At 42.5% G+C, this 26,344-nt stretch overlaps 1 protein-coding gene across 2 annotated transcripts; it reads left to right on the forward strand.

The window, feature by feature from the left end:
- The first annotated feature begins 5,353 nt into the window (after window positions 1-5,353).
- Window positions 5,354-24,641, forward strand: socs7 (suppressor of cytokine signaling 7). 2 transcript variants are annotated; one of them, XM_030416548.1, is made up of 10 exons: window positions 5,355-7,360; window positions 8,031-8,110; window positions 11,294-11,398; window positions 12,587-12,721; window positions 13,216-13,361; window positions 14,245-14,413; window positions 19,489-19,617; window positions 21,226-21,361; window positions 21,516-21,659; window positions 22,597-24,641. In XM_030416548.1, the coding sequence occupies exons 1-9, from the start codon at window positions 5,805-5,807 to the stop codon at window positions 21,634-21,636; spliced, it is 2,577 nt and encodes an 858-aa protein (XP_030272408.1). In that variant the 5' UTR covers window positions 5,355-5,804; the 3' UTR covers window positions 21,637-21,659; window positions 22,597-24,641. The 2 variants fall into 2 exon arrangements, with proteins under 2 accessions (XP_030272416.1, XP_030272408.1); XM_030416556.1 differs by lacking the exon at window positions 12,587-12,721 and having other exon boundaries at window positions 5,354-7,360.
- Window positions 24,642-26,344: the final 1,703 nt, after the last annotated feature.

Consider the following 26,344-nt stretch of genomic DNA (forward strand, 5'->3'; position numbering starts at 1 on the left):
TGCAGGTTTTTTTCTGCAGTGTCAGGGAATTCCCCGACTCTATTTGTGTGTGTGTGTGTGTGTGTGTGTGTGATTTGGATGCACTTTCTTCATGTCAGTGTGTGTGTGTGTGTGTGTGTGTGTGTGTGTCTGGGCGAGCGAGAGATGCTGCATGAGAAGTGTGAGGAAGAGAGAGAGAGAGGAGCGAAGTGAAGCGTGCTCACTGGGAGGAGTGATGCAGGCAAGAATCCTTGTTTTGGTGGCCATGGCAACCGGTTTCTGAGAATCACCCCCACCCCCCTTCCCCCCTCCCCTCCCCGACACCACCCAACTCCCCCCCCCATGCACACACACACACACACACACACACACACACACACACACACACACACCACTCCCACCTCCCACCCTGGGACTTCACTGCAGAGCGAAGGTGCTGCAGTCGAGCCTGAGGAAGACAATAAGGCAGTGTGTGTGTGTGTGTGTGTGTGTGTGTGTATATGTGTGTGTGTGTGTGTGTGTGTGTGTGTGATGTTGCAGTGTAGTCGTGCTCCTCTCTGCTCTCATGTAAAAGGAAAACACACAAACATGTGTCAGGATGAAAAGATGCCATCGGTCACATTCTGCTTCCTAATATCGTCTGTTTTCCTGCTCAGAGTCTCGCCGTGCTTCTCTTCTCTTCCTTCTGATTCTGTCATTCATTGTGTCGTGCGAGTACAAATCCCAAAGCCCACACGCACATCGAAGACACCCAGAAGTGTTGTTGCGTTGGTGAAACATCTGTCTGAGGAGAACATCACATTAAACATTATAATCAACACAGACTCTCGTCGTCTTTCCTGAGCCACCCTGCGAGAAACACACGTTTACATCATCATCCGTCCATCAGAAATAAAGGAAAATGAATGCAGCCTTTACATGCTCACATACATTTTGAGGTCAGTGGTAGAATGATTATATGAAGGGACGTAAATTAGCTTGAAGCTAACTCCTATATAGCTAAGAAGATGTTCACTTCCCCTGTTAAACAAACAAACACATGAATCCAACTCATAATCTGACCACGATTCAGCTTTTATCTTCGCAGCTAGTGTGAAGATTTTACTTTAAGAAGGTTGTAAATATCGTCTTTTTTAAATCTGTTTGGGATCTTGGAGCTTCAGGAGAAGCTGTGAAGCTCCAGAACAGTTCTGTGGACTACGACACGTCACCTGACTTTATATCAAACATCTGTTTGTGTGTGTAGTTAGAGAGTAACCTGGAAAGAGAGATTTTATTAATGTCTTCTTCTGGCCTTCTAATTCCACCACACTGGAGAGACGGCCGACATCTCAGCGGCTGATATCTTTTAAACTCAGACCAAAAAAATCCAGACGGATAAATACGTATGTTTTGATTTTGGGGTGAACTGTCCCTTTAAAGCGGTGGCGTCTCTGCTGTAGCTAAATGAGATCAAAAGAGAAAAGAAGAAGAAGAAGACAAATTGTTACAAGAGACAATCAAGAAAAAACAAAATCAAACTGAGAAAATACAAGAAAGTCTTTCAGATCTTCTGCTCGTCTGTTTTCCTCCAGAGACGGATCAGAACAATGTGAGATCAAATGAGAGAAGAGACGACACGACGAGAGGATGAGACAAAACAAACAAAAGCACAGAAACAATAAACAACAACAGGAGTGTGATGTTGCTGCTGCAGAACTGCTGCTGACCTCTGACCTCACATCACATCACAGCCTTCAGCGGGGGGGGGGCAGGTCGTTAGTGTGATTACTCCACATTTAAACCTCAGAGACGAACCAACGCTGCCTTCTTCTCTGTGCGCACACACACACACACACACACACACACACACACACACACACACACACACACACACACACACACACACAGAGGATTAATGGCCCTTCATCCACTCTCCCATCATTATCTGTATTCACCAGCAGCATCATCCATCACTGCAGGATGTCCTGCAGCGCCATCTGCCTGTCACACAGCAGTAATGCAGCTCTACAGGTCAGTGTTGTTGTTGTTGTTGTTGTTGTTGGGTGTGTACAGCTCAGGCTGTGTGTGTGTGTGTGTGTGTGTGTGTGCGGGACGCCCTGCAGCCACCAGGAGGCGCTCAAACAGACGACATGTCTCTGTGAATCTGTGAATCTGTCTGCTGCTCGGTGAACCACTGAAATATCTCAGAAACTATCGATGAATGACATTTTGTGCAGACGTTCGTGGTCTCCAGAGGATGAGTCCTGCTGACTTTCATGATCTCTTGACTTTCCTTCTCTAGCGCCACCATGAGGTTGATCCGCAGTGTTTTCACATGTAGAAATGTCTCCAGACAGACAGATTGTCTCTGCAGGAGGAGGCATCGACGAGAGGACTACATGCTCTACCTGCTGATAACTTTAGTCATGCAAGTTTCCTCTAATGCCATCAAAACATTGGAGCTCCACCCTGTTAAAGGAGCAGTTCAAAAAATGTAAATCCAGTTATCATCTCCTCCCTCCACGCTGACGGAAAAGTCATGTAGTCTCGTCGTCCACGAAGCATTTCTGGAGCTTCACAGCAAAACAGCGTTCTCTGAAACAGCTGATGTAGCTGGGGACTTGTTTTAAAACGGAAAAACAACTGAAAAAAGTGTCTCCACACAGCTCGTCTGACATAACACAAGTCTCTGGAGGCCCCAAGATCCCAAATTGATTTGAAAAGATGTTATTTACATCCTCAGGGGACGAATTCTGCAATTCTGCTGTTTTGCTGCGAAGCTCCAGAAATGATCCTATAACGTCTTCACAATAAAAACCTCCCGTTATTTAGTCATTTCAAAGCTTTTATTGTGAAGCAGCATCACAGGAAACGTTGTGTTTTCAGCAGCAGTGACTGAACATGGAAGAAACAACCCCAAATGACATAAAACGGCTCCACACAGCTCAGCATCAAGTCTCTGGAAGCCCTGAGGTCACACACTGATTTGAAAAGACGTCACTTACACCTGGTTTAAAGCCAAAATCATCAATGTAGCTACTTAGCTAATAACATTAGCATACAACCCGTCTGACTTGAGTTCAGCGTGCAGCAACAGTTTAAATAACGTCCCAGAGCATGTTGAGCTCGTTCACCCAGTTCAGACAGCGTGGATCAATCAATCAATAAAAAATGTCTCCTTGTACTGCAAAATGTCACGCTGAGACCAAGACAAGTTCACGTCTCCATCAGCATGGAGGGAAAGTTTCAGGTGAACTGTTCCTTTAAACTGGGCTGTGACAGAATTTGATTTTATTGCTCAGGTTTGGTCTAAACATGCTCGTTTTACTGACCAGTTAATCAAAGTAGACGGAAGGTTTCATACTTTTGCTTTACGTTTAGTTTCCTCCTGTTTATTGATGTCATCTTTATCTTGCAGGTTTCAAACTGACGTGGTTCACTTCAGCCTGACGAGACAGAAATGATGAGGAACGCGTCTGAATCAGCCAAGAATTAAGTCTTTGGGCTGAGGGAGCGACAGTCGTCTGACGGAGGACTTAATGAACCTGTTCTTAACTCGTTCAGATTTCTGGGAGACGGCCAGACAGAAGCACTTCCTCCCTGCACCTCGTTAAACGAGAGCTATAAAACAGTCCTGAGTGAATTCAGGCAGGTGGAGTCGACGAGGTGTTCAGGATCTGACTGCTGCAGCTGGCTGAGGTGCAGCTCACTGAACTAACTTCTAGCTTTTTATGTGGAATTATCAAATAATAAGTTATTATAAGGAACTCAGACATTCCTAAACAGTCATTAAACTGTTAACAAGTGCTTATAGATATCAGAATCTAACAATATACATAATTATTATCATTTTATAACACTTGAAATCCCCAATAATGTTAATAAGCATCATGTAAGGACTTATAACAGCATTTTTTCTTATTAACTTACATTTATTACAAGCACCTTGATATAAAGTGCTTGATATCAAATGTCTTATTAAGGTTAATTAATGTGTTATAATGCAGGTTTTTTGGCTATTTTTATTGACTTTTACCTTCCAGTGTCTCAATAAACGTGTTTATGATCCCTTTATTAATGCTTATACGTAATTTTTATGTTAATAAGGCCGTTATAACGACCTTATTACCTTTTACTTGAGCTTTTTACAAGGATCTTAGTATAAAGCACTAGCAACTTCATAATTAATGTTAATAAATGCTTTAAAATGCTCTTTATTTAGATATTGATATTCAGCTATTGTTTCTGGCTTTTGCCTTCTTATCTTAAACATGTTCATTAGGATGTAATATAAACATTTATAGAGTCTTATTCATGTTAATAAGGACGCTATAAGAGCTTATAACAGCATTATTATGTATGAACTTACATTTATTACAAGGACTATCAAATGTCTTATTAAGGTTAATTCATGTGTTATAATGCACGTTTGTTTAAATAATTGGCTATTTTTTTATTCTCTTTGATCTTCCAATGTATCAATAAATGTGTTCATGATCCCTTTATTAATGCTTATTAGTATTCATGTTAATAAGGCTGTTATAACGGTTTTATTACCCTTTTACTTCTGCTTATTACAAGGATATTAGTATAAAGTAGCAAATTCCTTATTCATGTTAATAAATGCATAAAAATGTCCTTAAAAGATATTTAATTATTGCTTCTGGCTTTAATCTTACAATAAACATGTTCAGGATGTAATATAACATTTATAAAGTCTTATTCATGTTAATAAGGCTGTTATAAGAGCTTATAAATGTCTCAATATACATGTTTATTATATTTGAATATTTTTATTGGATTCTTCACAAATGTATGAAAACATTAAACAACGTCAAAACACCCACCTCAATGAAAAAAATAAAATAAAAATAAAAATAAATAAATAAATAAATAAATAAGTAAATAAATAAAAATAAAAATAAAAATAAAATAAAATAAAATAAAATAAAATAAAAATAAATAAACAAAATAGATAAATAGAATGAGATAAAATGGGATGAAAATGATAAAAATACAAAATAAATGAATGAATAAATAAAATTACAAAAATAGCTGCATAAAAAATACAAAATGCTACATGTTTATTATGATAACTTTCTGATGCTCTTATCAACATCTATGTTGGTGTCTATCTGGTGTCATATTAATGTCAATAAGTGCCTTATATGGACTTTAAAATATCAATAACTTGAGTTTATTAGAAGGAACTTCCAATAGAATAAATAAAGCTGCACTAAATTAAAATATAAGAGTATCAGGATAAAAAAGGATACTATTATTATTATTATTATTATTATTATTATTATTATTATTATCATTGTTGTTGTTGTTGTTGTTATTATCATTATTATGTCTTCCTGCCTTTGTCCTCTGTATTAGCAGTAACACGGATCAGCTGTTCTCAGATCAGGTCTCTCTCGGACTCATTTACAGTTGTGATCATCGGCGCTCATAACGCGCTGGTTCCGGGGCTGAGGAGGAGGAGGAGCGGGTGGGGCCTGGCTGACACACTGTGGTCACTGACCGGAGACTCTGCTGGCTGTTTTATTCCGCTCGGATCGGACCGCATGCATGTCTGACCCGGGGGTCCGCCTGCTGCCCGCAGCGAACCGCACGCATCCCGCCGATGTGCGCCGGATGGATGCTGCGCTGTCGTAGAGGCGGAGGATGAGCAGAAACAGCGGCTGGTGTGTTTTCTGGCGTTTTTTCCGCTCGTAGCCTGTTTATGGGAGGCAGCGGCGGCTTGGCCCTTTCTTTATTATAGGAGGCAGGTCTCCGCTGAGCTATGTGAGCTGCACATCGCCTCGTAATTCTCATCTCGCGATCCTGAGGGAACAATTATGAACAACGCGCAAGATATGTCGCCCGATTTCGTGTTGATGCGCCTGGTTTCCGCGGCCGAGGATGACCGCTTGGACGCAGAAAACGGGAATCTGCCGCCGGGAGGAGTGGTGGCAGGGCTGGGGAAGGAGGTCCTGGCTCACAGCGGCGTCAAAGCCGGGTTGGATATCAGCCGAGATCCGACGGCGGGCCTCGAGCATCCCAGCAGCCGCCTGAACAAAGCCCAGCCGAGCGGCGAGGGCACGGCTGCACCTGACACCGGGGTGACGGAGAGCCGAGCCCCGCTGTCCGCGCCTCCTCCGCCGCAGAGCCCCATGGAGGCCCAGGGCTTCGACTTCGCTCCCAGTCCCGGCCTCCGGCCTCAGCTGCTGGTCTTCTCCAACATCATGCGGAACGGAGAGGGGATTTTAGAATTAGACCGTCGGAATCAGCCGAGGGATGCTCTGGGTTTGGACCAGAGCCCGGGGTCAGGCTGCTCCGGCCCGGCTGTCAATAACAACACCCTGAGTCCGGGAGACGTCCAGCAGCAGCAGCAGCAGCAGCAGCAGAACCTGCAGGACCGGGCTTGGGGAGCGCATCCGCCGGGCTCCGTCACCGCGGACATGCAGGGGGCTGCGGAGCTGTGCCGCCGGCATCGACTCATCACCACCCCGCCCGAGTGGCCCTTGTTGTCGGAGAGATCCAACCCTCTCACCGTGATTGACTCTAAATGGGGGTGCGCCACCAGGGACCGGGAGGGAGCCGTGTTCGAGCTGGCCAGACGGTTCGGGGAGCTGGGGGTCGGTGCGGTGCCCAAGATGCTGTTCAAAACAGGGGAGCTCCCGCAGTGTTCGTGTCAGGGTGCACACGGGCCGGGAGGAGGGGGAGTCGAGCCGGGGGATGACCCGACCGAGACCAGCGACGCTCTGCTGGTCCTGGAGGGGCTCGGGAGCGGGGATGTCGCCGGCCTGGGCATGGACGAGTGCCCGGAGGGTGAGACTGACGACGAGAACGGACGCCGCGAGTTTCTCCTCCACAGGAAACGGGACATAGTTCAGAAGATGTCCGGGACTTTCTCCATCAGCAGCTTCCAGGCGGAGCTGCGGAGGCAGGTGGAGGGTTTGGACCCGGCGGCGACCGAGGCGGCGGCGGCGCAGGTGTGCAGCCTCCACGGGGGGTTAGCCAGCCGCCTCTCACAGGTAAGCTCCGGGGATTCAGAGGTTCTAGCCCAAGTTTCCGCCATGTCGCCGATACCCACACCGGTCCAGAACTCCCCTTGGGCCACAAGCCCGAACCAGAGCCAGGCGTCGACACCCAGGAGGCGGCCGGAGCGGTGCGCCAGCGCGCCGCGGACTCCCACAGGCTGGGCCGCGGGTGGAGAAAAGACGCTCAAAGTTCCGGCGAAGTCCAAAAAGGGCTCGTTAAAGATCCGCCTGAGCAAACTGTTCCGGACTAAAAGCTGCAGCGGCTCCAATCACCTGCTGGACAAGAGGCCCTCAGTGACCTACTCAGTGTCTTCTGCAGGGAGCCTGGTGGACATGGCGAGCCCGGCTGGTGCTGAGCAGGACGCAGACAGGTGAGCGGCACCACACGGTCCAACACCACATTCTCATGAAAAACAGTCAGTGAGAGGGAGACCAGACTGCTCCTGCAGGAGGAGACATGGGGAGCAAGACCTGAACCAGGTGTAAACACTGCTGGTTCTGCTCCTCAGTCCCCATGCAGGACTTCCCTCTGCTGCGTTTGGACTTCTAAGATTGTTTTTCTCAAATATAGGTCAGTGAGTATCAGGCAACACACTCAGAACACCTGAGTCCAGAGATCCATCTCTGTGCTCCTTCTCAATAACGAACATTTTCTAACATCTTGACTTGCTTCCACCAGCAGAACTTCTTTTTTTTCCTTCCATGCAGATATTTTTCAAACCTTTGTGGCTTGTCACCCTCGATCCAACTCACTGCTTAGTCATTATTCACAACAGCACACTGAAGGAAGGCTGTGATTAAAAAAACATAGCTTCAGAAGTCTTGACTGCCGGAGCTAAGAGCATCAAACAGAAAGAGACACACGCACACACACACACACACACACACACACACACACACACACACACACACACACACACACACACGCACACACACATGCTAACACTTGCACTGAAAAGTTAATTTTCTGAACCTCTGCAGCTTCTAATACTTCTTCTTCTTCTTCTTCTTCTTCTTCCTGTCTTGGTGTCTGTCCTGCAGCCACAGCCAGCCCAGACTGACCAGGGCCCACAGTGCCTTCTCTCCCGCCTCCCTCGCTGCCTCCCTCTCTGCTTTCACTGGTAAGAGGCTGCATGCTGCTTTGCTTCTTTCTCTGGTTCCCTCAGAAATGTCTGAAACTCTCCTGTGTTAAAACTAAAGATTGTTTTCATTATCGATGCATCTGCATCTATAAATGTCGAAGGATCCTCTCCTCCTCCTGATGATATAAAGTCCTCCTCTCCTCCTGATGATATAAAGTCCTCCTCTCCTCCTCCTGATGATATAAAGTCCTCCTCTCCTCCTGATGATATAAAGTCCTCCTCTCCTCCTGACGATATAAAGTCCTCCTCTCCTCCTCCTGATGATATAAAGTCCTCCTCTCCTCCTCCTGATGATATAAAGTCCTCCTCTCCTCCTCCTGACGATATAAAGTCCTCCTCTCCTCCTGATGATATAAAGTCCTCCTCTCCTCCTCCTGATGATATAAAGTCCTCCTCTCCTCCTGCTGAGGATATAAGGTCCTCCTCTCCTCCTCCTGAGGATATAAAGTCCTCCTCTCCTCCTGACGATATAAAGTCCTCCTCTCCTCCTCTGATGATATAAAGTCCTCCTCTCCTCCTCCTGATGATATAAAGTCCTCCTCTCCTCCTGATGATATAAAGTCCTCCTCTCCTCCTCCTGATGATATAAAGTCCTCCTCTCCTCCTGATGATATAAAGTCCTCCTCTCCTCCTCCTGAGGATATAAAGTCCTCCTCTCCTCCTGATGATATAAAGTCCTCCTCTCCTCCTCCTGATGATATAAAGTCCTCCTCTCCTCCTGACGATATAAAGTCCTCCTCTCCTCCTCCTGATGATATAAAGTCCTCCTCTCCTCCTCCTGAGGATATAAAGTCCTCCTCTCCTCCTGACGATATAAAGTCCTCCTCTCCTCCTCCTGACGATATAAAGTCCTCCTCTCCTCCTCCTGATGATATAAAGTCCTCCTCTCCTCCTGATGATATAAAGTCCTCCTCTCCTCCTCCTGATGATATAAAGTCCTCCTCTCCTCCTGATGATATAAAGTCATCCTCTCCTCCTGATGATATAAAGTCATCCTCTCCTCCTGATGATATAAAGTCCTCCTCTCCTCCTCCTGATGATATAAAGTCCTCCTCTCCTCCTCCTGATGATGATATAAAGTCCTCCTCTCCTCCTGATGATATAAAGTCCTCCTCTCCTTCTCCTGATGATATAAAGTCCTCCTCTCCTCCTCCTGATGATATAAAGTCCTCCTCTCCTCCTCCTGATGATATAAAGTCCTCCTCTCCTCCTCCTGATGATATAAAGTCCTCCTCTCCTCCTGATGATATAAAGTCCTCCTCTCCTCCTCCTGATGATATAAAGTCCTCCTCTCCTCCTGATGATATAAAGTCCTCCTCTCCTCCTGATGATATAAAGTCCTCCTCTCCTCCTCCTGATGATATAAAGTCCTCCTCTCCTCCTGATGATATAAAGTCCTCCTCTCCTCCTCCTGATGATATAAAGTCAGGTGATGTGTCGTAGTCCACAGAACATTTCTGGAGCTTCACAGTAAGACAGAGTTGCAGCGTTCTGCTGAACACCTGAAGCTGCAGATTTGATTTAAAATGTAAAAACAACCACATAAAGTGTCTCCACAAAGTCTCTAGAGGCCCCAAGATCCCAAAATGATTTGAAAAGACATTATTTACATCCTCAAAGGACAAATTCTGCCTTGTTGTTTTGATGCGAAGCTCCAGAAATGTTCCTATAACGTCTTCACAATAAAAACCTCCCGTTATTTAGTAATTTAAAAGCTTTTATTATGAAGGAGCGTCACAGGAAACGTGTTTTCAGCAGCTGGAAGTGAACACGCAGATGTTTGAAAGTACAAACAGGACGAGACGAACTAAAGAGATTCTCTGAGCTCTGGAGCAGGTCCGTCTCCGGTGCTGCTCGGCTCGACTCCACCTCCTACTCATGCAATAAAGGCCGAAATAAATGTTTTCTTGTATCCCTGCCGACTTTATCCAATCAGGACACAGAACTCCGTAAAGAGGCGGTCCTGTCCACCTGTCTTCTGTGTCTGTGTGGTGACGTAGAGAGGACGGAGGGGATTGCTAACTGTAAAAACAGACAGGAAGTTAGCTAAAATGATGACAACGCTCACAGCAGCTTTAAAATCCCAGATCCGTCCTTTTTGTCCTGATCTGCACCCGGAAAGTTAATGAGGTCTATTCTGGGCCGAGACCGATCCTCCGTCAGAGTTTTTTCTGGAAATCTGTTCAGTAGTTTTTTTGTGTAATCCTGCTGACAAACCAACAAACAAGGAGGACACGTCGCCTCCTCCGAGGAGGTAACAAGCAGAATTTCAGCTTCTCATTCCACATTTGCAACCTTTAACTCGTCCTAGCAGTCAGACTGTCGCTGGTGCTCCAGATAAGATAAGACAGGCTTCAGCACAAAGGTCCGATGGGTAGGAAGGGTGAGGAGGTCTGAAGCTCAGCTGGCAAAAATTATTTCGCTGACTTTATCAGAATCGGTCCACAACCTCCGCAGGGCTCAGGAGTACCGCTGCTGTCCCACATCGCTCGTAGATCTCAGATTTGCTCGGTCCACGTCTTGAATATGAAGATTTTTGTAGTTTCTTTATCGTTTAATGAATACATGCTCGGCACAGGACTAACTGCTAATTACACAGGAACATAAAAGCTGCAACACTTCACGCTGGCGGGCCCCACAGGAGAGACGGGCGAGTTATTTTAAATCTTGGGGACTTCAAGACCCAGAATCCATGCACACGGCACGCTGGTGTTTATCAACCCAGCCGGTCTGTGATGTCTCACAACCAAAGAGACGATAGAAGACGAGATGTGAAGTGAAGCGAGTCCAGAATCTCTCCGCTGTTTCAGGAGACGGTGGGGGATTTGGTCTCTTAGGTTTGAATTTTGTTTCTTTTCCTGCCAGTGAGCATCCCCCAACCGCAGACGTTCACTTTGGTAAACAGTGAATCTGCAGCGTCTCAATTAGCCGGGATGTGATGTTCCTTTTTATTGCAGTGATTTAGGCTGATTAGCTCGTGTAATTTTCCATAAACATCCTGCCTGGTGCAGCTTTAATGGCCCTCTGCTGCACAGACAAAACAACTCAGTCACAGAAACACAAACCAGGGTTTTTATCGCTCCAGCGTCTGCATCTTTACTGCACTCTTCTTCTCCCTTCCTCTCTTCTAACTTCTGCTTCTTCTTCTTCTTCTGTCTTCAGGTGAGACTGTTTCTCTGGTGGATGTGGATATTTCACGGCGAGGGGCGAACACGCCACACCCTCCCACGCCTCCGCCTCCTCCACGCCGAAGTCTCAGTTTGTTAGGTACCTTTCTCTCCTTCCTCCTCTCCGTCTCCTCTCCTCTTCGTCTTTATTTTTACAGACACACAAATGATTTAATACGATAACAAGAGAGCAGCTGAAGCCAAACCGTCCTCTCTGTAATTCGCAGTGCTTTATTGAATCCTCTCTAAATCAAGATGAACAGTGAGCTTCTGGCATTTTCTCTTAATATTTCTGTCATGGACCGATACTTGTAAATGTTGCTCTCTGTCGTAACGTTGCTGGAAATAGACACAGACAAGTTTTTGTAATCTGCTGTAATCTGATTGGAGAAGCTCTGAAAGGTCAGCGGCAAACTACAGATTTAATTTGAAATCTGAGCGCAATGACTCAATCGATGGTGGAAAAACAGTTTTCCTCTCTCCACAGAAGAACAATCTGTGCCATGCCAAAAAAAACAACACATTTATTTTCTTGTTTGTTCTTTTAAAGCCGTCATTCGTCCTAGTTTTGTGACAGATGACACTTTCTACTCCATCATCGAGCTTCTCAAATGCAGTTCAGATCAAAGTTTTTAGTTTTTTGTGGTCAAGAATTCAACTGGAAGCGAAGTAAAAACTTCCGTTCCTAAATATCACGACATTTCCATTTTCATGGCCGTTCTCTGACCTTTCAAATGCCTATTGTTGCTCCAAGCTTGGTGTTATTATCTGACCCACTTATGCAGCAGATTTATAGGATATGTAAAAAAGGAAAAATGACTCGTTATCTTCTCGTCCTCACGCTGATGGAAAGTCAGTGGAGGTGTTGTCGTCCGTGAGGAAGAAGATACACAAACAATACTTGTTTGGAGATACAGTCACTGGTGGTTTTGATCTTTTGATGGGATTAGTTGACAGTAAGGATTAAAAAGAAATTGTGATACTGTAAACCCACAAATAGAGGAATCCTATTGGTCGATATTGAGGAGGTAAAGTCTTTTACTTCGGTGGACAGAGGCTTTCTGTCTGATGGCGATGAAAGACTCTGTCCTTCCTTCCTGCCTTCCCTCACCCTCTTTCTTCCTCACTCTTCCCATCTTGACACCTTCTTTGCTGTCTTCTCCTCCCTCCCTCCCTCCCTCCCTGTCTGTCTGTACCTCCTTTCCTTCCCTCCCTCTCCTCTCCTGACCTCGTTTCCTTTCCTTCCTTCCCCCCTCGCTCTCTCCTCTCCGTCCTATCCTTCCTCCAGATGACATAGCCGGGCCTCAGCCTGGGCCTTTCCTAGTGAGTGTTATGGGCGCCTCCCTGCAGTCCCTCCCCCTGCCTCTCCCTCCTCCTCCTCCTCCCTCCCACGCCACCATCCAGCACAGTCTCAGCCTCAATGGTAAGCACCAAACAGGAAGTGAGCGCTGCTGTGGAGCCAACAAAGACTTTAAATTGATATTTAAAGGTGCAATGTGTAAGAATTGGCCAGAATTCTAGTTTAAAACATTGAAAAAAAATGAACTTATACTATCAACAAAGTGAAGAAACAACAGTGTTGACGTTACAACAAAGATAGAGATGTCTAATGGTGTTAGCATGCTAACTAGCTAGCCTGCCTAATCCTGTCACGTAACACCATTTTAACGAGTATACCGAGCAGCAGTTAGCGGTTTTGCTGCCACCTATAGTTTTAGAGCTGCCTTTGAATTCTGGACTTTATTTTACAAACTACACCTTTAACAACTCTTTTAGCACAAGTTGGAACACAACAGCTGACATTAAGAATCTTTACCTCGAAGCTGAAGGCCTGCATAAAAATGTTTTCTGAAACAATCTCAACAAATACGAACAATATCCCATCAACATTTCTCCGATATCCTTTCCCCAATCTAGACGCCTTTCTGCGGGCACTTCCTCATTCAACCCCATCGCCGTCTGATGCTCCGCCCCCTTCCAGACATGCCCCGCCCCCCATGCTGTGCGCCCTGCGGCGGTCTGAAGCCAGCAACTTCACCGCCAGTCTGAGAGAGCTGGAGAAGGTAAGACTCACATCAGAGAGAAAAAGATTTTAATTTATTAGCCCGTGTGTTTCATACAGATCTCAGGAATATCGTTCCTTGACACGATCAGAAAAGGAATCGTGTTAAAATATTACTTTGGTAAAAGTGAAAGTCATCCATACAAATCATGTGTAAGTGAAAGGCTCAAAGAAGATTCAAATTATTGTACTAAAGTATCAAAAGTTGATTAGTTCTGATGTTTGCATACATGTATACTATAAAGGTTTATTGATTGAGATGTTCAGCATTTTTATGAAGTGTTGCTTTGGCTCTGATGCAGCGTGTAATCTGCAAAGTAACTAGTTACATCTGGCAACAATGGTACCAAAAATACTGTCAAATAACAGAAACTAACTGAATAATATTTGTATTATTTGTAATATATGTAAAAACACTGAAATTGCCTTTAAATATAGGTGAACATACTATAATACAAATGCTCAAGCTTAAAATTGCAGAAAAGTGCTGTTTTCTTGGTTCGGTTTTATTAAATGATTCTAGGTTAAAAATCTTTTATATTGTAATCAATACATTTGGTTCTTGGTACAAAGTTGTTATCCGAGCATCAAGAGTCCTCTGTAACAATCTCAAAGTTTCATGTTGTATCTTCTGCATTTAACAAAAAAAGACATTGAGGTTCACCAAGTATTTATTTTGGCACTGGTGCAGAATGAAACTTCTTGAGTTTCCTCGTAACTTGAGTCAGTTTGATTGACAGCGGTAGATTTTGATGTAACACTGAGGATGTGAAGCTGCGTCCCATGAGGTGAAGTGGATGTTTCTGCAGAATGTTTGGCTTTCTGGGGCATTTTGACGGTCTGTTGTCTGAAGGTGCTGAAGGTTTTGTTTGTTTTCTCTTCAGTGTGGCTGGTACTGGGGTCCGATGAACTGGGAGGATGCAGAGATGAAGCTGAAGGGGAAACCGGACGGATCCTTCCTGGTCCGAGACAGTTCTGACCCTCGATACATCCTGAGCCTCAGCTTCAGGTCGCAGGGAGTCACGCACCACACACGCATGGAGCACTACCGAGGTGAGACACAAACACTCACTGACTGTTTTCACCCAAATAATATATATTTTCTGACCTCTAAATATAGAGAATAAATCTACAATTAAAGATACCAAAAATAAATCAGTTTTAAAAAGGAACGAGCTGCTCTTTTAAAATGCTGAGTATTCATGAAACATATAATATAAAATATGAGGTGAAACAAAATCACATAAAAAGAGGCGTGTCTGATTCAACCAAGACATTTCTGCATTGATTTTGAGTCAACGGGTCACAAGACCGGGAAGCTATCGAAAGAAAATGCTGACTATACATGGAATCTATTGATTAAACAAAGAGGATGCAGCATGAAAAATACTGACTAAACAATTTGTAAACATTAACAGTATGAAAGAATGAACACATGCATGTTTAAAAAATAATGAAAATCAGCTCTGTCAAACATTTTGTTCTGCAGACTGCTGCAGAAATGTGCAGATGACAAAATGAACAAACTCTTCTGGATTTAACAAAGGTGTGATTACAGCTACATGCCTAATCTCTACCCTTAATTTAACCTTAACCTGAACCTAACGCTACCGTTAAACCTGAAGCTAACAATCAGACGGCATCCTCGTTTTGCTGAATGTCGTTCATCGTCAGTCTAAAGCTCACGAGGATGGAAGTACAAGAACACACACAGATCTTCCTGCATAATCCTTCATTATGCTTGCATATGTGTGCAAGTATGCAAGCATAATGTGTGCTCACAGCAACACACACACACACACACACACACACACACACACACACACACACACACACACAGTTTCACCCAGTTTTGGGGACATCGTGCACATTTACATTTATTTCCTGGAGACTTACCACAACAGTAACAATTGCAAGTACTTGCTGAAGCTAAAACCAAGTCTCCACCCTCAAATGTAATGATTCACGTTATGTGGACTTACATCTTGTCCCCTTAAGGGTTTTGCGTCCCCACAATGTGACTGTATAAACTGTTGTCCCCACAACATCAGTAATACATGTCCACACACACACACACACACACACACAATGCCTGCAGAAACATGTGCATCCATACGCTGGTCATTTGACTCTTCAGGCACGTAACATGGACACAAACCACATGTTTGATGCACACCATCATGATGAGTCACAGAAGACATTTATGCACACATGTAAGATGGCCACATACCAACATACATATATGAATATGAATATATGAAATTGCTTCAAGGGGCTTAACAAGGATTCACTGTTCACCCTCACCTGAATGTAATCAGTTAAAACAATCTGTGCGTACATGTTTTTGCTAAATAATGGTAAAATAATTCTTCATTTAATTCCTATTTAACTATTAACAAACAATGAAATGCTTTATAAACACTAGTTTACTGAAAGGTTGCAACTGATGTTAATAAAGTGATTGTTAAAACATTTTGCATTGTTTGTTAGCAGTGAATTAACTATTAACTAAACTATAAACCATCAATTTACCATTTATAATGAGTTATCAAAACAGTCACAAATTAATTTAAGGTCGATTAATCATTTTATCCGCTCAGGAACTTGATTTTATTTTGAAATATGGGTTTTAACAATTCAAAACGTCATCACCCCTGATGCACTTCTCTCTTTTCTCTTCTGATGATCTGTTGACTAAATGGCATTGAGTCTTTAAAGAAAACACGAATGCTAACCTTTAAATATTGTGTAATTGAAATCGACAATTGGCCTGTCTCTTATATCACAAAAGCAGCTCAGCGACATGTTTCTTAAGACCTGTTAGGTGAACAATAAGCCATGCAGCTGCAGAATCTTAATTCAAACTTGCTTTCACAACGTTTCCAAAAGTTTCCAGAGCCGTCTTGTCGTGCTGGATGCTGCACGCTAACACAACAATAGAAACAACAAAACGGCTCGACAAGACTCATTAAACAGAAACAACAGAGCACAAACACACTGAGAATAAACTCAAACACGCCTTAATAGAGATCCAATTAGATCACACAACAATACTGACGCATGAATAACTCGCCATAACACCACATGCATATTTGCACACACGCCACATGTGTGACAAACAAGGTGACTCACAGAGGACACATGTGTAACCGGGCAGACACACACACATACACACACACACACACACACACACACACACACACAGACATACATACAGACAAGGGACTCTACAGTAATGAGTCACCATTATAAAGCAATGGAGTCATGCCTGGAAACACATTCATTATTCAGACACGCAGCCCCGACTGACACAACACATTCACATCAACACGATCGCGTGTGCTTGAACGCATCGCGGCCCGCCGTGAATCGAGGGCAGAAAGGCTTTCAGATACGACCCGACCACTGAACTTATTCAGATGTGTCCATTCACTCCACATGTGTGTAGTGACAGATCGGCCGGTTGTAGATATAGATTACAGGCTTTTATTTTGAAATCTTACAATAAACGCTCATTTCAGACCATTTTTAGGCACATTAGGGTCGTGGCTCTGCAGGTGGCATTGTTGGTGTGTATCTGATGGATTGCCATGAAATGTATGGATACTCAAAGTCTTCTTAGGTGAAATCTATGTCGCAATACTTTATTTTAAACTCTATTGCGATATAGTGATGGCTTGGTCGCGAACGAATCAGTTCGAACGAACGAGTCTTTAACGCGAACGAACTGACCTGATTCCCCGTTTCACTTCTCTCTCGTTCGTTCGTTCATTCTCACAGACCAGTCACTGTGTTGCTCACTGTTCAGTTATCAGAGTGGTGAGGAGGACTGAGAGCCAGCCAATCGTATGCTGGGTCTAGGACACTGTCGTCGAATTTTAGCCAATGAGAACCGTTTACATAAAAAAAACCCCATTTCATTTCGTTCGTAGCTCTCGTTCTCGTTCGGTTATGATTCCTCTCCTGTCATTCTCGTTCAGTTAGTCACTCGTTCTTGGCTAGCTGGCTTTAGCTGTTAGCTGCTAACTGTCGTGTTGTCCAAAAGTACACATAATCATGTAGTTGCAGCTATGTATTTGCCATGAACAGCTTGTTATGTTGACCGTTAGCATGATCGTTTGAGAACGAGGAGCTGAGAACTGTGCATTACAATCACCGCCGTTGTACCGGAAGTGCGACTGAACGAGCGAACGAACGAACTACATGAACGAGTCATCCTGCCGAACTGACCGACGGGAACTGAATCTCGACATGGAACGATGAAATCCACCTCTATTGCGATACATGATATATAAATTTCCTCTAAAGTGACCAGACAACAAAATCAAATATCATAATATTTGTTACCTAACATCTCAAATATCTTTATTCTGACAATATTGTATGATGACCATTGGTGCTTTCACAAAATATCAACACAATGAGATTTTTGATGAATGATTATCAGTAACGAGGATATAATGACTAAGTGGGTAAAGACAAACATTAGAAGAAGTAGAACAATCGGCTAAGTTCAGAAAACGACATCCATCTACAGATACTGATAATAAAATATCTCTCTATGATGAATCATAAAAACTTTGGTTTCTCCTTTTTTCCCTCTAGCTTCACCGAGAGTTTGACATTAGTATTTCAAAGTAAAAGACCTCGGCAGCCGTCAGATGGATTGACGTAAAACCTGCTACATATATTTAAGGCTCCTCTCTGGATGAATCCTGTCTTTGATGATCCGCTGACGTTTGCTCTAACTCCATCATTGGCTCAGACTGATCAGTTATTCAGTGAAATACTGCAGCTTGACATCTACTTCAAGGATCCGAACAGACATTAATGGTTCCCAGATAATGTGTCTTAATGCCTCTGATGATCTCCTGACTTTTCATTTAGCATCACATGAAGTTTTTAATTCATCTAAAACTTTGGTTCATGACCAGACCTTCAAAATGAATGATATTCCAGCCTCAGCTCATCCTCACGGTCTAAACAAACCTCGTGAAACCAGGAGCCGTAGATTTGCAGTCTTGTTCAACGATGACTACACCCTCTGATGTTTTACTGTTTTGAAATTAAGACATCTGAAGGCATCAGTAACAGTATCTACACATGACTAACCATGTTCATGAAGGCATCAGATTATTGTTGGCACCACTGCTGCAAAGATAAATGGATCACAGGACAGAACACAAGTCTATTTATTAACCTAGTCTGTAGTGAATGTCTGATAGAAATAACAAAATTGCAAAGTGACATTCAGGTTTAGAAGGAACCAATCCAACCACCAATGGTGTCGTTATTCTGTCATCACGTTATTGCAATCAAGATTCATTTGATAACAATACATTTAAACAAAAAACTTCACACACCATGAATACCAGCTGAGAGTATGAAAATAAAGTGCTTAATTCTAAACAAATGTGTGTTAAAAGGAATCGCCTGGCATTTTGGGAAATGTGCTTATTAGTAAAATATGTTAATTAATGAGCTTTAGAGGCTTGGAGATGGTTTTTGAGACTTTTGGACAGGGCTAGCTGTCATTTTTAATATTCTTTTAACTATTCCTTTAATTGAATTATTACCGGTAACTGACATAACAGATTAGACTTGTATTTGCTACATAGTGAGGACTTGGACACGTCTTTAACCATCAGAGTGAGGACCTTTTTGGAAAGTGGGGACATTTTGACTCTCCTTTAAAACTTCACAACTTTAAAGGATCTAGAAAATTATGCATTATGTAAAGCAGTAGTATAGTATAGTATGTAAGTATAGAAGTACAACTGATGTGTGTGTATATTTGTTATGTAGTAATATTCATGTACACTGAAGGATTAAATGCTGCACAAGAATGTTAATGACAAACCAGTAAAGACACTTTTTGTTTCACTTTTGAAGATCTGAAAAAACTTTGTACAACTGGGAAACTTGAGGACTTTGAAACATTAAACATAATTTATCTCTGCAAAACCCATCAAAGAGTCACAATGTGACACATAAAGGCTGCTAGAGGCAGCTAACCTGATGTGTTTGCTGTAATTATACAACTGTTTAATAATTAATGATGGTTTGACTTATAGATGATAAGATACTACATGTGATATATAAAGACAAACACTTCTCTCCACCTCCAGGGACGTTCAGCCTGTGGTGCCACCCGAAGTTTGAGGACCGCTGCCACTCGGTGGTGGAGTTCATCGAGCGAGCCATCATGCACTCCAAGAACGGCAAATTCCTCTACTTCCTGCGCTCCAGAGTGCCAGGTAAAAATATAGGTCATATATCCGCACGCAGGACGAGCCGATCAAAAATGGATGTGAACCGCCACTTAGAGAGAAGCGCCTGAGAGGCGGAAGAGAGCAAGAATGTATGTGACTGTCTGTATCGTCTGCATTCAGCCTGTGCATGATTCATGATTGTGAGAAGGCGTCAATCCCCAACATATTATGCATGTGATCGCGTTCCTGTATCTCAGTGGTGTCAAAGTGATCCAGTAAAGGGCCGTGTGGCTGCAGGTTTTCATTCCAACCAAGCAAGAACACACCTGATCAGGTGTGTTCTTGCTTGACCTGATCAGGTGTGTTCTTGCTTGGTTGGAATGAAAACCTGCAGCCACACGGCCCTTTACTGGATCACTTTGACACCACTGCTGTATCTAAACTATATAGACGATATACTCCCCAAAGAATCGAAGGGTTTTCATTGGCTTGGCTTAGTGCTTTGTTTAGGGGTGAGAATTAATTGACGAGTTACCTTGAATCAGGTTTAGATGTTGAAATATTCACTAATACTTTGCTAAATGTTGTCTACTGACTACTTTGGTGATGCGGTCTCATGGTACACGGTGTTTCCCACAGCTTGAGTTCAATAATAAACAAATGGAAGTTTAAAAATAACTCTTTGTGGTCTGTAAAGGTGCTGTCCTTGTACATTTTATTATTTTTATTCTACTGCTGAGAGGTAAATGGAGGTGAGGTCAACAATCGTTTAATTCAGGACACTAGAGATCTTGTCTGGGTTGACTCAACATCAACTTTTACTGAACTTCTGAAAACCTAACTGAGCAGGAAATGTTTACTTCTACTACCTTCACAAAATATATACATATAATTAATTATCATTACGGACAATTAATCTTCTGAGTAAAGTCCAACTACATTTCTATTTTATCTTTGTTATCTAAATTAAACACAACAGCTGTGGACACTGTATGTATGGGAAACACTGGGCAAAACTTCAGAAGCTGCTTCAGCCACTTTTAAGGTGGACTGTTACTTATTGCATGTGTTGTTATTGTGAATAAATCACTCCACCTTAAATTCAACAACTTTGACCATGAAGGCCTGTGTGCATTATGAAATGACAACTGATTTTATCTACTTAAGATGAGCCAATTTAGTGTAATTGTATAATACCTACACCTTGGTGCTGTAACAAGATCAAGTAGAGATAGATTTTTTGTTTTTGTAGAACAGCCTTGGAGCTAAATGCTACAAGAAAGTGTAAATAGACATAATTTATAAAATTGACATCCTTTTTGTAAGTCTGCTGCATGAGTGAGTCATCATGCATTTGAAAGATCAGAGAATGGCAATGAAAACAGAAATGGCAGGATAAACATATCCTGATATTTAGGAATGGAGTTATTCAGGTTGTTTACAATTGTGGATTAATCCGCCACTGAAAATAGTCCCCAACAAAATGAACAGTTTCCTGCTGTTTTTAGAAGTTATTGAGATTTGATTATGAGCTGTTTACAAATATTTACTCATAGATTAGCATGTTATTGGCTTGTTTGGTTGGTAATTCTGGTCTTTATTTTAATCAATAAGGCTAAAAAGATTAAGACTCAGTGTTTGTGGTTGTTGCAGGGCTTCCTCCCACCCCGGTTCAGCTGCTGTATCCTGTATCGCGCTTCAGCAACGTGAAGTCGCTACAACATCTCTGTCGCTTCTGCATCCGACAAATAGTCCGCATCGACCACATCCAGGAGCTTCCACTGCCCAGGTAAAATATACACCTGTTGTGCTGTGTGTGAACAGGATGTGCACAAATTTTTTCTTTCTTTCATGAAATTAGCATCTGGAGAATTAGTTTGTACCAAAAACTCTGTATTTTCAAACTACTAACACTCATCATCATTGTTTTTTCTTCTCTCCAGACCACTAATATCCTACCTGAGTAAGTTTTATTACTATGACCCCGAGGAGGAGATGTACCTGTCAATCAAGAGCATCCGGCGGGTGGTGGGAGCAGAGCCAGAGGCTGAGTCGCAGACGTAGCAGCAGAGGTCGTCTCCGCTCAAGTAAGAGTTGATTCTAAAAACCAGAATCTAACGTCCCTAAAACAGAGTTTAACAAGACAACCAGTCAACTCCAATTTACTGAAAACAATAAAAAAACAGAATTTGTTTTCTAAATTGTTTCATTAAATGTATCCAAAAGCGACTGTGGCGTCTTGTTCTCTGAAGCTTCAGTCTAGACTTTGAAATTACACTCTCAGTGAGTTAATGCTCGAATTTCCTGGAGTTGCTTTAAATATTCATTGGTCTTCACTTGCAGTTATTTGCTATTAGGGATGAGCGAGTATGCCATCATCTGTATCCGTTCAACCCGTGGATGTAATGAGGGTAATCTGGACACATCGTCAGAGGCGGAGCTTTGTTAATTCCTCTGAAAGCTGCTCAAGTGCTGCATGAAGCTGAAAACGTTTGACTTCCTGGATATAAAGAAATACTCAGATCTTTCACTTTGTGGGGCCTGAATTCATTTTGGACCTGACAAACTTTGTTAGATTATTGATTTACAATGCCTTAAAGAAAAGAGATACGTTATTCTGCATTTTAATTTATTCTATTATTTTAATTTGCACGTTTGTACGAGCTCTAGATTTATTCCTTTTTAAAAATGATTTGACTTCATAAAAATGATTTCAATAAGATCTTTAAGACTGAAATTGACCTGGATTAATCAGAAATTGCTCTTTTTATTATTTACTATAAAATAATTTACAGAAGAAGTTATTTTATAAACTTGAATAGTCTTCAGTCAGCGACAAGTTTTACATTACCTGTGTGTTTTATTAGCTTTTGTTTTTTTGACATGTTACTTTCACAGTTGCTTTATTAACTGACCAAGTTTCTTATTATTATAATTAGTCATGTGACTGTAATTATTCATTCATATTGATTATGAATATAATTGTGTGAATGCAGCTTCAGTCTAACTTGTTTCTCTGCCCAGGTTTCTGTAAGGAGGACTGATCTGTTCTGGTCTGCCAGCGTCAGCCGATCAGAGTCCCTGGAAATCTCTGTGTCCAGCTGGACTTGGATGGACCGGCCTCTCTCTTGATTTGGACTGACAAAAAGAGGGACGAGTGTTTGCAGTCGGACGGCGGGAAAACTGTCATTGAGAAGTTCAGATGCGGCGGACCCGGCCTCGTCTTCAGAGGGACTGCAGAGAAGTTCTCGCCTGCAAAACACGTTGGTTTGAAACAAAAGGAGAAACCAGAATTCTGAACTTGATTTCCTGAATGTGCTGAACTGGACTTTTGAAACACAATGCACTGGTCAATTTGTACAACTGTTGTTTGCTGCCGTTTCCTTGTTTTTTCCTTCCGGTCTGTCAAAATGAAGGTTTTTGGATTTAACGTTTCCCTCAGGACAGATATACACACAGAGGCGGGGCAGCGGAGGCTCATTCAGACAGTCGAGGTGTAAATTAGACATAAAAAATTTGTTTAATACTGAGTTCAAGACTATTTCCTCAGAGGCACTTGTTACACAGATGGATTTAATGAAGCTTTTACAACATCCGCTTGAAGTTCAGACTTTATATACTCAACCTTTGGAATGTTTTGATCATGTTTTTAAGTCTGATAATCAGAACGATCTGCCATTTTGTTTCACTTAAACAATTTAGTCTGACATCGAGTTGATTGACCTGTGTGAGGTGTACCCCGCCTCTCACCCAGTGTCGGCTGGGATTGGCTCCCTACACCTGTGATCCTGAAGGATTACATAAAGCTAATGGATGGATGGATGGCGTTAGCTGTTAGCGTGAGGGGGTTATTTTATTTTCGTTGATAAAACAAATCGGCATGAGAGACATCTCAAAAGTCAGCAGAGAAGTTGCCGTGTCAGTTGCTAGTGAAAGATAGCTTATTTGTCAAATTAAGAACTAGGCACACTAAGAGTGCTCGCAGAAAAAAACGTACAGAACTTCGTCAATCACTTCCACTCTTGTTGCCGTTTCTGTTACCGTTCTTCTGTAGCTATTAATCCTGAAGGAATCTGACATCCACGTTCTTAAACTTGAGTTATGCTTCTGTGTTTAATCTACTGTGTACCTACAGCGTAGCCTACCTGTAGCCTGATGTGTATCTACACAGAAATGTAACGGCACATCGCAGCAACACAGACTGTGGTTGGTCTACTTGGAAGTGTTTTCAGTGTATTTCAGACTTCTCCTCAGAGGGTTGTGACCTGTAGTTTCCCCGGTAAACACACCGACCTCTTCAGCTGTTGCTGTCCCTCCTGACTGCTGCTACTTTTCTTGGGTGGACAGGCCGGATATCTGGAGGTAAATGCTGCCTTGCTGAAACCAAGTAACATCCAACATGCAGCAATTGTGATGTCACATCAGGTGTTTCTTATTACCTTTCAAAGGGAAATCACCAGCTGCATAAACAAATCTATCTCTGTGGCAGCACTGGAGAAAGGTCTGGCATGTTTCAGTCTACTGTAGGGGATAAACGCTCTGGCTTGTATTTCTTTAAACCAGTCGCTTTGGTGATGGTGCACCTGGGACCCATTTTGCAAAGAGGGAGGTAAACCCTAGCATTAAAATGGCTAAAAAAAAAGACAACAGCAGCTAGCTCGTTTACAGTTGCACCAGGATAACGTTGAGGTATTTTGCCATTTTTAGCATAGAATGTGACCTCGGACGTTGTTGTTGTTTCTCCTGGATGCAAGGTTTCAAAAACACTAATGCATATAGCAGAAGAGAGGAGAATGTTAACAGAAATAGACGGCTAACGGCAGACTCTACATCTGGTGAATCAGACTGCGAACAGTGTTGCCAGAAATGCAAAATATTGGAACATTTCAGCTCACAGAGGTCAATAATTTTATTATTAGACTGCAGTCGTGTTCCTTTTTGTTTCTTCAGTGGTTTACAAACATCGCTAGTTTGAATGACAATCACAGCATTACCTTGTTTTACAGGTCGACTTTAACTGAACTCCCAGTCAGGTCACAGAAATCCGGCCAAGAAAGAAGTAGTGCGACTTTTGTCACAGGCATGTTCACAGGCATTCTTGGTGTTGTTTTTATAGTGAAACAGTGTCTGATTTCTTTGTGCTTCTCCGAAACAAGAAAAAAATCCATCTTTATACTTTTAAGTATCAGTTCCAGATGTCGTTGAAGGAAATAGCAGTGATAATGATGTCCTACACTTCCCAGAATGCCTCTTGGCGACCTTTAGATACCACGGTCGCTGCCTGCTGGTTTATAAACGCTGGGCTGTGTCTGATACTAATAAGACAACATGTCCTGGAGTTGCAATGCATTCTGGTCCTTTGAGGCTCCCGATGGAAGACATCTGTTGTTCTTACATGATTTTGCTACTTACTGTTGCTGTTTACATTTGGACCAAATAAACCAAAGAGAAAAATATCTTCAGAAATGCAATTTACAGTTCAAACAGCTGAGTTTAATGTTGTTTTATTACAAATAGCACTTCGGAAATTAAGGCAAAAAGAAAGCAAAACAAGGGGAACCACGTTGCTTCTCTTTAGCGTCGAGATGAGAACGTTTTCTGTTTTTTGTGGGTCCACTGTGTCGTTAAGCATCAGGTATATGTTCTTAGGATTAATACACTTATGTTGATGGGAAATATAAGAAAATCAGAAATAACAGACGGGAGTTCTGACAGCATTAATGTGGCGTTTACGTTTTGGGGGAATTTTGGCGTCGCTGTACTGGGAGTTTATAAACCGGGTATGACGCCTCATTTTTCCCACAATGCCCTGCCTCTGAGTGTGTAAATCTGCCGTGACTCGTCTCTACCTGTCAGTTTTATTTGTTGAAATGCCCAGGTGTACTTTGCTCATTCTATTTCTCAGAACCCTGAAGCTGGCGACTGGCTCAGCGTTTTCAGTAAAAAAAGAAGAAAAAATAAACGTTGGTGTGCGTCATCGTTTTTCAATTTGAATATTTTTATACGGTTGTTGGAAAAAGACAGAAAACGTGTTGAGTTCGAGGTCTCACCAAAACGGTGAGCAGGATTATAGAAATGTTGAGGTCCCCAGAGGAACTTGACAGTTATTTGGATTTTGTAACTGTTTTAAACATGTTGATCCATTCTGAACGCTGAATGTTTGTCGAGTGAGATTTTATGGCTGTTTGCTGAATTTTAAGCGCCTGTTGGCAATGGTTGAAACACTTAAATATTAGATGTTAACTGACTTCTGGCTATAAAATGTAGTTTAAAATCTAAATAATCAAGTAAAAGTACCTCAAACTTGTACTTAAGCCACAGTAAGTTGGATTGTGGACTAAGCAGAGAGTAAGTTTTGGATTTCAGGCTCCAGCTGCAGGTTGAAATGTCAGAAAAATACTTTATTAACAAGTCAGTTTACCACAGATGTTCCACAGCTGCATAAAAGACAAAGAAAAATAGTAAATCTTTAAATATAAGAAGCAAAAAACAGCAAGTATTTGTCATTTTTCCATTTAAAATGACTCAAATGATTAATTTTCTGCCAATGGACTCAATCAATTCCTCAACTAAGTTTGAGTTTCAAGTTTACGTTCCTGTCTAAAGCAGGTGAATGCAACATGGTATCTGGCAGCCAGCCTGCAGATGGATGTTTGACGTTATGGATGCATCTACGACCGATAACAGCGTGAAGATGCTGGTGGAGGTTTCACGTTGTTTCATTTTTAAACGTCACATATTTCAGGCTGAAAACTCTCCAGCTTGTGTGTCG

The sequence above is a fragment of the Sparus aurata genome, chromosome 1 (genome assembly GCF_900880675.1).
Source record: "Sparus aurata chromosome 1, fSpaAur1.1, whole genome shotgun sequence".
NCBI classification, from domain to species: domain Eukaryota; kingdom Metazoa; phylum Chordata; class Actinopteri; order Spariformes; family Sparidae; genus Sparus; species Sparus aurata.

What these genes read in the sequence shown, in the direction of transcription:
- socs7 (XM_030416548.1), top strand. Translation starts at nt 5,805, where the DNA reads ATGAACAACGCGCAAGATATGTCGCCCGATTTCGTGTTGATGCGCCTG. An exon ending in GCACAGTCTCAGCCTCAATG is followed by an intron (nt 12,722 to 13,215) that starts GTAAGCACCAAA and finishes TCCCCAATCTAG; the next exon opens with ACGCCTTTCTGCGGGCACTT. An exon ending in CAGGAGCTTCCACTGCCCAG is followed by an intron (nt 21,362 to 21,515) that starts GTAAAATATACA and finishes TCTTCTCTCCAG; the next exon opens with ACCACTAATATCCTACCTGA.